This window comes from Mytilus edulis, chromosome 12, assembly GCF_963676685.1.
Source record: "Mytilus edulis chromosome 12, xbMytEdul2.2, whole genome shotgun sequence".
In the NCBI taxonomy this organism is placed as follows: domain Eukaryota; kingdom Metazoa; phylum Mollusca; class Bivalvia; order Mytilida; family Mytilidae; genus Mytilus; species Mytilus edulis.
Window position 1 is genome coordinate 59,422,820 of NC_092355.1, and position 15,841 is coordinate 59,438,660.

At 31.6% G+C, this 15,841-nt stretch overlaps 1 protein-coding gene across 5 annotated transcripts in view; it reads left to right on the forward strand.

Moving 5' to 3' along the window:
* Positions 1-15,841, forward strand: part of LOC139499586 (adenylyl cyclase-associated protein 1-like) — a 68,063-nt gene that overhangs the window by 34,895 nt on the left and 17,327 nt on the right. For all 5 annotated transcript variants that reach the window (XM_071288334.1, XM_071288335.1, XM_071288333.1 and 2 more), the window contains 2 exons: positions 12-97; positions 3,408-3,513. In XM_071288334.1, coding sequence (XP_071144435.1) covers positions 12-97; positions 3,408-3,513 — 192 coding nt within the window. The remainder of the gene's footprint in view (positions 1-11; positions 98-3,407; positions 3,514-15,841) is intronic.

The window sequence follows — 15,841 nt, forward strand, 5'->3', positions numbered from 1 at the left end:
TTATTTGATAGGCACCAACACCAGGACCATTTGTCAAAGATATGGCTGATGCTGGCATGTTTTACTCCAACCGTGTTCTTAAAGATTACAAGGGGAAGTAAGTTTATGTACTTAGGACTGGATTCTGGTTGTGAACTGGTATCCTATGAACCCTATCAAGTGATGTTTTTGTACTGATATTCTAAGAAATGATCAGATAGCTTTGCACACAAAATGTTCTTACTCACATATTTATAAAAAGTCTGGGAAATCTTTGAAGATGGGTAAAAAATTAGCTAAGTACCATAACCTTTTTTTTTTCTTTTTTTCTTTTTTTTAGTTTATCACATGTTGAAATATTCTGGACTTTACTGGTGCTCTACGGCTTTAAAATTTAAGATTCTTTAGGAAACTAGAAACAGAATTTATAATTTATTGGCCTATCAAGGAATTTAGAGGGTAACATTCAAATTGACAATATATAGAGAAACTCCCATCACCTTTATTACATTATGAGAAACAACTCGACAGATATTACAGTGCATTCCTTCTTTCCTTTCTTTTTCAATTAAAAAATACCAGCAGCCAATGATTTTATTACAGAAACATCATAAATGTTTCATTACTGATTAAACTTCAAACTTTGTAAACAAAAAACTCCATCAAACTTTCACCTGCATCAGCAAAATGGATGAATGGTGTGTTATCTTGTCCTGCTGTTAAAACACTTAAAAGATCCATCTATCATTCACTTTAATGCTTTAAATTTGCAGTGCTAATTATCAGGTACTCAAAACGTTTAACTGATCTGTATATCATATTAAGGGTATTGGAAAAGGTATTTCTTTATGTTACCAACTTGTCAAAATTGATGTTTTTACATCGCTTTTTTCTTTTAAAACTTCAGAATTATTTTAGATCTTTTCTGCAAATTGGTTTCTTTTATTGTTTTGACAGAGTTGTTTGTTTTTTAATTTTTTTTTGGAAAAACGTAGATCTGACGGCTTTCTTCTGTAAATTGGAATCATCTTGAGACAATTTGTAGTGCATTTCTATAGTGCTTAATTTTAAGCCTTGTAAAGAATTTGTGTTGAAATGTTTATCCCTAGTTTAAACAGATTTAAATGCTGCTTTCATTTGTTGAACAGAGGTGGAATTTCAAAGCTTACTGTTAATTCAGAAAATATTGTGCTCATTTATTTCTGTCTCTGTTGAAAAATGTACACACATGTAAGATGTAAGTTATTGCAATTTTTTAGGAGGTATTTCATACAAAAAATGAGAGTTGATTTTTGTGAAACTAATGTCATCGCAATATTTGCAAAAAGAAATTCCTTTGATCTTTTATATTACTAATAATTTTGTTGTTGACTAATTGAGAACCTGAAGAGATTTTCTGGTTGACTTTTAAGAGATAAGAATTATTTGATTTTCTCCAAGGAAGTCATATACCTAAAGCTATAATTATGATAAAATTTATGAATTAAGCATTGAGACAATTCATATTAAACAATGATGCTGTTCCTTGATATAAGAAAATGTGGTATGAGTGCCAATGAGACAACTCTCCATCCAAGTCATAATGGTTCACCATTGAAATATTAAGATCATTATTGATTCAAGACGTAAAACCCCTGCAATTTCTCTGTTTAATTTTTTTTAACTATTTATATATATATTTTTTTCTTTATTTCTAATCCCTAATTTTAGTATATGTCTTTGGTAGTGATAATATAAAAAAAGAAGTCACTATAAAGTTGCCTATTAGACAGCTAATCACTGAAATAGAAATGACAAGGATTTAAGAAACCATAGGTCACCAAACGGCCTTCAACAATGAGCAAAACCTATACCATATATAGTAAGCTACAAATGGCCCAGAACATGAAGAAATATGAACAATTCAAACAGACCGAAATTCAACTTGCTGATTTAGAAAAAAAAATGAAGAAAAAAAATCATCTGACAGCAACCAATTTACACAACTACTGAAAACAGATAAGATTTGACATATAAAAAAGTGGTATGATTGCCAATAAGACAACTATCCACAAAAGGCCAAAATGGCACAGACATTAACAACTATAGGTCACCATACAGCCTTCAACAATGAACAAAACCCATACCGCAAAGTCAGCTATAAAAGGCCCCAATAGAGGTTCAAGACTAGGGACAGGCACAACAAATTCTTTCAAGCTGTAGCACTTTTGATAAAATTGGGCATTCTCTCTCTAAGAAATCTTTGCAGCTAAAGAAAGATAACTCTTGAATTTCTGTTGAAAAAACACTCAGGAGATGAGATATTTAAGATATAATCAGTTATAACTGATAAAAATGTGATTATCTTGTAAACAATATTTTTTTGGTTAAAAGTACAGATTTTTTGGATGGTTTTATTTACATGTTTCAGAGTTTTAAAATAAATCAAGTTTTATGAACTTCGTTGAAAAAAACAAACTTTTAAGTGTTTTTGAAGAGCTCATTTTCATCAGTTATTAACACTCGAGACAAATGATTTTAAAAAAGAATTGAAAATCTTTGAAAGATACGAAATAGTTTAAATTATAAGGAGAATTCTTGTCATTTCATTATATAAATCAAACAAAAGATATATAAAGTCCTAGGAAATTTGTAGATTTAGTTTTTATCCTGAGAATCGAAGTTTACACTTGAGAAGAATAATTTTCAATAGAATAAAAAATCTTATAAAGATATAAAATAGTTTAAATTGTAATGAGATATTCTAGCATTGCATTAAATAATCAAACAAAGGTATTTTTAAGTCTGATGAAGTTTGTTGGTTTAGTTTCAATCTTGATAATCAAAGTTTGAGAGTCCATTAAATTTCCTGTTTCTAAACTCATAAATTGAATTGTTTTTTTACCAAATTGAGAAAGCAGACACATCAATAAGTTTAAGATTTAGAATTAGAATAAAAAAAATATACTTATGAATAATAATGATAGTCCTTGAAACTGAAGTCTGTAAGTCTAAATGTAGACTAATTTAGAAACAAAAAATATATTCATAATGATAGTTCTTGAAACCTAACTGACTTAATTCAAAATGTAGACAAATTTAGAAGCCAAAAAAATATAATTATGAATACTTACTGTTGATTCATTTATATTTTTTGGATACCAAATTTCCTTGGATTTTGTGATTACCTGGTACTGGGAAACCAGGAATATTTAAATGAATAACAAGTTTCTGACTTGGGACAGGCACATATTGAATGTGTGGGGCTAAGCATGTTTGCTGGCAAACCCCCCCCCACCCCACCCCCCTTTTGGGATTAAGGTGAAACAGTACAACAAAAATTTCACATAATAATAATTTCTTATAATGTTCAGTTTTTTGTTTGTTCCATAGTTGACCTTTCTGTACCAAAATATTTAAACTAACAAATTGACAATTTTATTTTTCAGAGATGAGAATCATGTTAATTGGGTAAAGGCTTGGTCATCCACATTGTCCACTCTCCAGAGTTACATCAAAGAAAACCATACCACAGGCTTGTCATGGAATCCACAGGTAAGACCATCTGACATTTAGGAGGGTTGTTATGGGGGTACCTTTATGACGAATAATGGTAAAAATTCTTGCCAAATGACGTTAACGGTAATTTTTAGTGTATGACAATAAAATGTACACTTTCTTTTAGACGATAAAAACATCAACTGATTTTAATGAATCACGCTAATTTTTTTCCAAAAATTGACGGTAACGATAATTATTTGAGATCTCTGACGAACCTCGATAAGGATATTTTGATGAAACACAGTAAAAATTTAACCAATTTGACGCTAACGGTAGCAGAAAATTACTGTTTGACGCCTGAAGTTAAAAGGCATTACTACCCTCATTTAGTTGGTTGATGGTTAATGTTATGGACCACTTTACTCTATGATAAAATTATGATACCAATTTTCGGGAACCAGATGAGCATTAGTGTATAAAATTATAAGCCTGGTACCCTTGATAACTGATTAGACAAAGTGTCTTTTATACGATTGTGGAATATTTGAAAAAAACAAAATAACCAAAAAGTATACCAAAAGTCAGGCATGGAATCAGAGATTTTATGCAAGAAAGAGATATATTTCTTAATTGAAAATAATTTCCATAATGTAACAACGTTTCAATTACACAATATCCTTATTGTCATGCTAGTATCTCTAAGTATATGATCATCTGAAGAAAGTTATCCCTGACATGTTCGAATTTACTTTTAAATGATAAAACGAGAGCCGTGGTGTAGTGGTGAGTGCAACGGGTTACTAACACAAAGGTTCCTGGTTTGATCCCTGCTCTGGGGACAAAATTTTACGGACTGAATTTTCTACTCTCCCTTGACACCATGTGCGAGTATGGTTTTGAGGAAACAATGATAGTCTGTTGGAAGGGGACCATAAATGGCTGACCCGTGTAAAGACAGAACCATATCTCTTGCACTTAAAAGACACCCTTGTAGATTTCGAAAAAAGAGCAGGCTAATGCAAAGTGGAAAGGGATTAATATAAGTTGCAATAACTTGTTTTCCAATCCACTATAAATAAATATGTTTAAACTTAAACAAGGCATGTCATTTTGATCTCTTGTGGAGAGTTGTCTCATTGGCAATCATACCACATCTTCTTTTTTATATGACGTATGATACTTTCTCATCTGTTTATTTTCCTAAAATAAAACATAATTTTAGTCTCCAACAGATTTGTAAAAATAACTGATGAGTCTTTAAAACAATAAACTCTCATAAACTAGGTAAAAAGTAGCTGTTTATAAAAATAATTCAAGCTTATAAACAAAACAACAAAGAAATTTTAATGACTTGAAAAAAGGCTGTTCATGCGTTGATTGTAGTATAAAATTTACCCTGTTTAAAAGATTATGAGGTAGCGATTTATGTTATTTAGATCAAAATTTTCAGATTTGAAATTCCTAGCTGTTCGCTACTGTCAGTATCTCATTTTAATGAGTTGAAGTTAGCCCCCAAGTGGGTTAGAAATCATATTTGAATGAAAATTACTCAATGCTTACCAATCTTATCAAAATTTAGTCTGCCTTCTCAAATAATTAATTTTGTTCAAATGATAGGTCATGTGTGGCTTGTATATGGTTGATAGATTTGAATAATTTAAATATTTACCAGCTGTCTGAAGAAGACTGCAATGTACCATTATAAATCTTCTTTTATCACTATTCTCTTTATCATAGGTTTAACTGTGTATGTACATTGGTTTTTTTCTCAATAGGATTTTTTTTTTTGCAGTCTTCAAGGATTTTTTTTTTACTTGAAAGCCTGAAAAATTATTCTTTCATATTTTTTTTTTATATTTGAATTGCTTGTGAGGCTTCTTTGCAGGAACATTTTTACTGGTCTGAAATAATTTTACTAGCCTTCATGGCCTTGGCGATAGGGCTTGTAATATATTGTGAAAACTGACTGAAACTCTCAATAGATATATCTTTAATGTGCAACAATTAAACAGAAAATGTCTCTGTCCAAATCTTATATGAGTTGTGTTGGATAGAAATTAACCTTTTGCTACTGCATGTATACTTGTAAATTCATAAGCATTTTATTGATTTTGAAACATTCAAATTCAAAAAAAAGGATGAATGTTGGTCTGTTAAAAGGTTTCTTACAACAACTCGATTTTGAAACAGTTACAGATTTTCCATAGCTATTTTTTATGCCCCACCTAGGGGCATTATGTTTTTCTGTCTATGGGTCTGTTTATTTGTTTGTATGATTGTCCGTCAGTCTGTCCGGCTTCAGGTTTAAGATTTTGGTCAAGTTAGTTTTTGATGAAGTTGAAGTCAAATCTTTCTAAGTTGGCATTTTGACCCCAATTTAAAGGTCCACTAAACGTAGAAATTGATAGTGGGAGTGGGGCCCATTCTTGTTCAACCCAAAATTAGTTAATGGATATATTGATATTCATTTTATTGATGCAGCTCACAAGTATATCAGATAGACCTGACACAAACTCGCCCTCATCTTCAGTAAATTAGTGCATCTTTAAGTAAAGCACAGCTGTTTGACAATTACATAGATTATGTTGTAGGCTGTTACTGAAAGACGATAAGAAAGTGCTTCATACACCTCATTTAAAAAAAAAAATAATATGACTTTAATTTATTGCAAGTTTAGTCAGACTTGTCAGATATTGGATCGGTTTTGCATATAAAGGCTTTCTTAAACCAAACTACACTAAAATGACTATTAAATCACAACTATATATTTTTTTTAACAATGAAACTTTTTTGTGAGAACAATTGGCAATCTATCTTCTTCTCTTGTTTATATTTTCTCTTGTTGATATTTTCTTTCTTGTAAAAAGTTATTTTTCAGTAAAGAAAAACATAAATACTGATTCAAACATTTTTGTGGCAATTATTATTTGGATTTAATCAGTCTGCCCCGTTAGCTACTAGTCTGATGCCCCAGACTAGTAAAAATTGATTCGGACTAGTGAAAATTTTCAAAATTTTATATAGTCATATAAGGACAAGTTTTGATATTTAGTGTCCGGACTAGCAGATGAAAAAGTTTTTGGCGCAGACTGGATTTTTGAACAAAATCAAATGTTGAGATTGATTATTGTGGTAAAGCTATCAACATTTAAAATCAAAGTTTTTTTATGCCCCACCTACGATAGTAGAGGGGCATTATGTTTTCTGGTCTGTGCGTCCGTTCGTTCGTTCGTCCGTCCGTCTGTTCGTTCGTTCGTTCGTCTGTTCGTTCGTCCGTCTGTCCCGCTTCAGGTTAAAAGTTTTTGGTCAAGGTAGTTTTTGATGAAGTTGAAGTCCAATCAACTTGAAACTTAGTACACATGTTCCTTATGATATTATCTTTCTAATTTTAAAGCCAAGTTAAACTTTTGACCCCAATTTCACGGTCCACTGAACATAGAAAATGAAAGTGCATGTTTCAGGTTAAAGTTTTTGGTCAAGGTAGGTTTTGATGAAGTTGAAGTCCAATCAACTTGAAACTTAGTACACATGTTCCTTATGATATTATCTTTCTAATTTTAAAGCCAAATTAAACTTTTGACCCCAATTTCACGGTCCACTGAACATAGAAAATGAAAGTGCATGTTTCAGGTTAAAGTTTTTGGTCAAGGTAGTTTTTGATGAAGTTGAAGTCCAATCAACTTGAAACTTAGTACAAATGTTCCCTATGATATTATCTTTCTAATTTTAATGCCTAATTATATTTTTTATCCAATTTCACGGTCCATTGAACATGGAAAATGATAGTGGGAGTGGGGCATCCTTGTACTTTGGACACATTCTTGTTTTTTTTGTGAAACCTCTAATGTCGTAATATTTGTAATTATAGAAACATTACAAATATTTCTGAAATTACAGCACTCTGTTACATACCTTAATCATAAGGTCGTTACCCTGAGCTCTTATTAAAATTTTGACATCTAATCAAAACATATGTTTCAAAATAAATAGATAATGTTTAAATTTTTTTCATGAAAATAATCAGTAGCTACCATATGTCTTTCCTATTAAACTTATTTGTAACGAAATACAATGTACCACGAAACTTCCCACTTCCTCGAGAAAACCTTGTATCCGAGGTTATGTTTGAGGATGCTTGGATTCACGGTGATATCTTAAACACATGGTTCCATACCTTTTAATTCATATAATACGTTACTTAAACCTGTTCGGGCATGGAGAAATAATCTCATCTCCAAAGTGTTGATGAATCATAGATACTTGTTCGAGTTTTCGTTCCTAGATGAAGATTCGGGAAATCAATTAGAAGGTTTTTGACCTCGGAAGTTGTAATTAAAAAGAAAAATGTAATTATGGTTATGTATTTGTTTGTAATTGCTTGATTTGTGATGTTACCACTATTTTGTATCATGTAATTGTAATAATAGGCACAGATGCAGCCGGTGCAGATTTGAAAGTTCATAAGAAGCTGTTTCTGACTTGTTTTTTTGTTGCTCTTTCTTTTCTTTGAATGTCCTACTCTACGCTGAAATGTCAGTGCATTTTTTTGTTTGAAACCTTTAAACTTAGAAATCAATATGTATTAATTGGATAGCCACAGGGGATCATTTAGAAATTTTCCCAACCATCCATGGGGAGGGGATAACAGATATATACCCCTTGAGCTGTATAACATATATCAACTAACTATTCTCCCGCTTAATTTCCCCATAAGTATCACGTGGTCATTTTACAGGAATGTATCTAAGTGTTATTTAAATTGGTCTTTGTTATGTCATTTTGGCCATTTTTTCATAAGGGAATCAATATTAGTGTTTATATCATAATTCTAAGAATTCTGCATAAGTTTGAGATTATTCTCGTTTGGAATTTTGCATTTTTTAAACAGACCCTAAGAATATCTATAAACATGATAAAGCAAATTCATGTTTTCTGTACCTTTATAAAAATTTGATAAAAAAATTCTAAACAAATATATGAATATCTGATATGTAAACATAATGCTGTATCCCTGTTTTTATACCTGAATGCTAAGATAACAGTACATTCAAGGTTGAAGGTTATCAGAGCATGTAAGTACAGTCGCACTCTGATGTAAACAGTAATATTTTCACAGCTTGTGTTATGGCAAGATGGACTTTCTCTCTTCTGATCAGAGAAGCATCAAAGTTTGTGTCGAGGAAATCAGTATATAAATATTAGTAATATAAAAGTCATTCATGAAAAATGATTGAAATATGGGGAAATCATTTGTACAGTGGAAGCTTACTTACTAGAGCTTATTTAAACATTTTAAGAGAAGGGAATAGCAAGGTACAAAGCTTCAAGATATACCAGTATAAAAGAATATTGTTCATGTATGATATTTGAGTTTTTAATTATAGATCATGTAGGTTTCTGGTGGTAAATGTGCATGCACTCAGTGGGCGTAAGCTCCATGCTGGTTAATTGTAAATAACTCTTTTTCTCCTTTAAAACAATTGTTGTAGGACCAATATTTAATTGGTATTTCAAATGAAATGAATTATCAAAAAGGCTTGTTTTGCACATTTTAGAGTAGGGAATAGCAAGGTGCTGCTGAACTTCAAGATATATAGTATAAAAGAACATCATTGTCTGTATGGTTTTGAATTTTAAGTAATTGATCAAGTAAGACCAATATTTTTTTGGTATTTCAAATGAAATGAATTATAATAAAGGGGACTTGGTGGCCCAGTGGTCTAAGTAATCCTACTACTGTATCACTAGCCAGTCAACACTGAGGTTGTGAGGTCAAACACGGCTCGTGAGGGTGCACTCGACTCAATCTCAATTGACTAGGATTATCAGTTTTCCTATCGAAAGTCAGTCATTACGGCTTCCTCCGCCTACAAAAACAGACCACCACAAAATAGCCCAAAAGTGGCGATTGAAAGTGGTGTTAAAAGGCCAACAATCAATAATCAATCATTTATACATAAAAAAGATGTTAAATGATAGGCTATGTAATTATTTATCCCTGTAATATAATATGGTTCATCTGTCAAGACCAGCAATATTTATTAAACACAGGAAGAGACAATATTTCATCTGTATCAACAAATAGTAATGAGATATCATGAGTCAGCAGTTTTTACAAACAACAAGAATGTGTGCATTGTTCAAGGATGCCACACTTGCACAGCATTTTCTTTGTTCTGTGAATTAGAAATTGGGGTCAAAACTCTAATTTGACATTAAAATTAGAAAGATCATATCATAGGGTCCATGTGTATTAAGTCCAAAATGATGACTTTATCTTCATCAAAAAACTACCTTGACCAAAAACTTTAACCTGAAGCAGGACAGACAGTCAAACTAATGAACAAATAGACTAACAAACAAATGAACAGACAAACAGACCGAAAAGCATAATGCCCCAAAATGGGACATTAAAACTAATTAATTTTTGTAATGTCAGTGTGTGAAAAGAATTCATTGTAAGGCTAATAGCCAAGGGTAACTTTTTATGCCCCACCTACGATAGTAGAGGGGCATTATGTTTTCTGGTCTGTGCCTCCATTCATCCGTCCGGTTAAAGTTTTTGGTCAAGGTAGTTTTTGATGAAGCTGAAGTCCAATCAACTTGAAACTTAATACACATGTTCCCCATGATATGATCTTTCTAATTTTAATGCCAAATTATAGTTTTGACCCCAATTTCATGGTCCACTGAACATAGAAAATGATAGTGCAAAGTTCAGGTTAAAGTTTTTGGTCAAGGTAGTTTTTGATGAAGTTAAAGTTACATCAACTTTAAACTTAGTACACATGTTCCCTATGATATGATCTTTCTAATTTTAATTCCAAATTAAAGTTTTGACCCTAATTTCAATGTCCACTGAACATAGAAAATGATAGTGGGAGTGGGGCATCCGTGTACTATGGACACATTCTTGTTAAAGTTTAGAAAGAGAAGAACATAAGTAATTAAATAAAAATATGTGTTTATAAAAAAAGGTTAAGCAGATGTATGTCAAATATTGAAATTCTTTGGGAGTTTTGACATTTCGTTCAAAGTCTGATAACAGTCAAACAAATTTGCTGCAAATCAGATTTGAAATGAGCAAGCTATTAAATTCCAAACTGGAAACTTACAACACTTTAAAATTGAAATCAAGATGAAAATCTCTTTAACATTTACGAAGAAACATGTTGATGCAATTCTTTTCAAATTATTTACAACATTTGTGAAACCTATAGTGCAGACACACGCCAAACTTATAAATTACTTATTTATGTTCTGATAGTAAAAATCTTGAAACAGATAAGAAATCTCAGCTGCCAGTCAAATTTTGATTGACAACGTCAATTTCAGAATTTTCAACAGAATTTTCTGATTGGCTGACGTAAATTTCAAGGAATTTGATTGGATCTTGACAAAAATAAACAAAACCACACAGATTCAACAAAGATTCCTGCAGTTTTTTACACTATAAAGTGTAGATAAGAAAGTTCCTTCAAGGTCACATTCATAATTGTGTGTTGTTTTACATCTTCTGATCTGAAAAAGATACCTTTATAATTACCACTATTAATATACTAACCATTATCAAGGTTACTGGTTTAGAAACAACTTGGATTTGGAATCATTAGGTAACAGATAGAAACCAGTAAATTATCAGTTGCTTATAATTATTGGCATGGAGTTTGAAAGATGATAATACATGTATATAGATTTTTAGTACTGTATAAGAGTCAATTTATTGTGAAAAAAAAAGTTAAAGAATGCAAGTACACTTTTATTTTTCATTGTTATCGAAATATTAGCTGATTGATAGCTAATTAGTTCCATGAGTATTTTACCTTGATCACTGGTAATTAATGTCTAATAAACAGATTAGTGTAAAAGAAGAAACTGCTATGTGTTGGTTTTGAATTGATCTGCTAATTAGGGTTACATATTTCTTACTTGATCAAATCATAATTAATTGATTGAATTGAGGTCAATATAGAGTGCTTGTTTACATTATATAATATATTGTTAGAGTTGGTTGATTTCATATTAATGAGTTATGTCATTTTTGTCTTACCTGCAACAAAAGTCACACATACGAGGCATATAGGTTTCAAAGTTTGGCAGCGTTAAAGGCACAAAGTTTTTGAATTTGTTTAGAGCGTTATAGTTCAAGGGGTAGCAGTCACCTTGTATGCAGGTGATACATGTTACAAATTTCCATCAGTCATATATGTCCATTGTCCTTGACCTCATTTTCATGGTTCAAGGACTTCTTGAAAAAAAGGTCTATTCATATGAGTAATAGAATAATCATATTTGGTAAATGAGATTATTGCAACGTTTACATGTCTGTGAGACAGGGTTCGCTTGACCTCAACCTCAATTTATTAATCAGTGATCAATGTTTAGTTTCTGTGGTCAAGTCTGCGTGTCAGATACTACCGGTATTTATAAGCAATAGGTCAACTATATTGATTGTAATGTGCACATGTCCATTGTACAGGTTTCCTTTCTTTTTGACATTTACCCTGCATTCATTTGATTACTACTGAAATAGCTCTAATTTGTTGGCAGTCAAATGTATTTTTGAGAAAAAAAAGATTGAAGTCATCAAAGAGGTGCTGAATTTTCATGCTTTTTTTAATTTATTTTTTGTAAATAAACTCATTATACATTCAAAATGTACATTCTGTACACTTGAAAAGCAGCTTAAGTCTTCTTCTAAAAAAAAAACCTCATCAGGGACGCTGGAATCAAAAACATGAACCCGCCTTGTCTTGGTGCCCTTTAGAAATTAACAGCATCAGTACTAAGAATTGATAATCTATGGCTGTTCATTACCTAGTAATAAATTTCACTTGACATAAGTTACACCTTTACTTGTCTAATTGTTTATTTCAATTGTTTGAATGGTTATGATTTAATTATCTGCCCTTTGTTTTGAAACCTAGAACAAAACAAATACAAAAGGGAAAAATATGCCTTGAAATAATATCTTGATGAAATTCAGCATCAGATGGGAGTTTATTTTGACAATAAAGAAATGACTATCTTTGATTTGCCACGTTCTGCACTCAGATAACTCATAAAACAAAAACAAACACACCATCTTAAATAAGAACGCTGCAAATGTGACATCCCTGATTATCTCCGTATTATAGAATGTTTTCCACGTTTTGAACTTTTTAGATATTCTGTAACGCTCTGGGTCTTTCCTCAGCAATTATAAAACTTTTTTCACCACTTCTTTTAAGACTAACACAGAATAACCTTCTTGAGCCCTTAGAATACTAGTTTGCATTTAGTTTGAGACCTGAAATAACTTCACTTTTATGTTGTTATAAAACAACTGCATCATCATTGAAAGAATGTTCAAAATGGCTGTAATTGTCATCTACAATTGATCATACAGTAATTAATTACCAAATCAATTAATGAGAATAGTCTTATAAAACAGATGTAATTTTCAGAACAATTAGTTCATAATATTATACATATGATAAAAATAAGTCAAATTGACTCTTCGTAATTTTTTCTTTGGTATAACTTTACATTTGAAAGCTGTTTTTGACTTTTATGTTTTGATAAACATTCTTATTTCTTCTGTACAGAGAAGTGCAATTAAATTTCAATTTTCCGAACACTCGCAATTCTCTTTTTATGAAGCGCCATCTGTTTTCTCATTTACGATTTTGATCAAAGTGAAAATAATCACTAGGATCTATCCATGTTTTATATTTTAGTGAAAAGGTTATCTTTTTAAAAAATCTGTTTTTATTTTGCTGTCTTGTAGAGAGAGAGAATCATTGAGGTAGATAGAACTGAATGCACATTATAAGCTTATAATACTTTGAAAACTTATACTTTCTATTCAAGCTGGTTCCATTGACTCATTAGACAATCATTTTTTTCTTCTTTTATTATGCTATAAGAATGAAAGAAGATTTAGAGTAAACTTCAAAGAAACAGCAACCTGATGACACAAAATAAGTAAACAAAGTCAAAATGTAGAACTAAAAACCAGTGTTCACCCTTTAACAATGAACAATAAGTCGATAATATCAATCTTTAAACAGTACTTAGATGGGGGAATACCGCCCCGGGAACAAATGGAGACTATCAAAGATCTGTTGGGTAACATTTCCAATACACCTTATCGCTAATCCCGGCTGACCCGGCCGATTGAACTTTTGACGTCAACAACAATCACTTTTCCATTGTGGAGTCAGATATTTTGCTTTATGACGTCAACATTTTACGGGAACCTGTGTGATATCCAGCAATGGCGGACAAATAGCGATAAGGTGTATTGTCCGTCTCTGCTGTCTCAGTGTATGTTCCATATTTAAGTTTTGCTTTCAGGTATGTTAATATTTTGGTTTATTAAACCAGAAGAAATCTATAATTTAAGGAAATGAATATGACTTAAATACATATATACACATGCATTTTTGCGCGTGTCCAAAATAAGAAGCCTCTGGCCTTTGTTAATCTTGTATGATTTTAAATTTTAGTTTCTTGTGTATAATTCGGAGTTTAGTATGACGTCCATTTTCACTGAACTAGTATAGATATTTGTTTAGGGGCCAGCTGAAGGACGCTTTTTGGGTTCAGGAGTTTTTCGCTGCATTGAAGACCTATTGGTGACCTTCTGCTGTTGTCTGTTCTATGGTTGGGTTGTTGTTTCTTTGACACATTCCCCATTTCCATTCTCAATTTTATACATGATGAAAGTGACAGAAAGTCAGATATATAGTTGTGTTGCTTTTATATATTTTGGTCAGGATCTAAAAATGCTTCTAATTCCAATAAAATGACAAAATATCATTCTCCTGGGAAAAGGTCTTTCACATCTGCATTTGTACTTAAGTTACAAAAACTAAAACTAGAAATATATCATGACTTTCAATTGAAAAGTATCAATTTATTATGAAGTCAAAAAATTACTAAATTATAAAATTTATAGGATTTGGTTGCCAATTTTATATCCATTTGTATTTCTTCTTTATGTTTCATTTAAAGAAATTTATAGACTGTTTCTTTTGACTGGTTTATCTGTTATTCCTTGGCTCCAAATGGACAATTAAAAAAAAATACAATTTTTCAGCATTTATTTTCATACCAAGAGAGACGGGCATGAAGGCATGCTTCTGTAAGATATTTGAATGATTGATGAATGTTTAACATCAAGTTGAAGAATGTATATATATCTCTCCCCCTCTCCTGAATGGACCCTTTCTTCTGATTGCAGGGGCCTAGGTGGACGAGTGGTCTAAGTAGTTACTTAACTGTCTCCAATCTTAATTGACTTGGATTGTCAGTTTTCCTATTGAAGGTTGGTGGTTTTCTCCGGAGACTCCAGCTTCCTCCACCAATAAAAACTGGCCGCCTCGAAATAGCCTAAATACGGTGCTTAAAAGTGGTGTTAAAACACCAAAATCAAATCAAAATCAAATCTCCTGATTGCTTTCTCCTTTCTCCTGATCTTCAAATAAATCTAATGGCAATTCCTTCTCTAACACCTTCTTCAATAGCCAAGGGTTATGATTCAGTCCCCTCCTCCCAGAGAGGAGACGAGGGTAATGTATGGTAACTCTTGGCTAGAAAAGTGGCTCTCATACAAATTTTCGATTTGTCTATTCAATATCCTACAGTTTATAAAGATAGATACATTGTAGTTATAAAAACTTAAATACTTAATTATAACGCAAATAACCAGTTCAAATTTACAAATAAATTGTCTTGGGTATAAAACAGATATTGCCTGCGTCTGATCTTTCAATAACAGTTTTATATTATTACAGTATATGTTTACTTTAATGAGTAGCATTGATGGATATCTCGGAATTTAAAAAAATCAGGCATGTTGAAATGTGTTAAAAATGTGTTCGCGTGCATGTTCATCACATTATTAGGAAAGTGTGCGGGAGTGCAACACTTTCTTTACTTATCTCTACTGGTTATAAAACAGATTGCGTACTTTTTTTTAGCCAACTTTTCTTCGAAGGAGTATATCTGTCTCAATGAAATAATTTACACTATCCCTATACTTTAGGATAAGGGTTTATTTATGGTTTGAGTAAGATAAGGGGATGTTTTAGGTTAGGTTTAGTGTAAGGGTAGGGTTTATTTATGGTTTGAGTAAGATAAGGGGATGTTTTAGATTAGAGTTAGGTTTCAGAATTACGTTTAGTGTAAGGGTAAGGTTTAGAGTTAAAGAAAGTTTAGTACAGTTCTTTAAAGGTTTGGACCCCTAAAGTAAAAAAAAAGCCCATGGTTGTGCTGACCCCAACAGTGGAATCTTTTTGGTATTTGTTGATATCTCTATGTGTGTTTGTGTTTTGTGATTATTTTGTGTTTATGTCGTTATGGTAATGTTCCATATTTGTGATTTTGCAAATTGTCT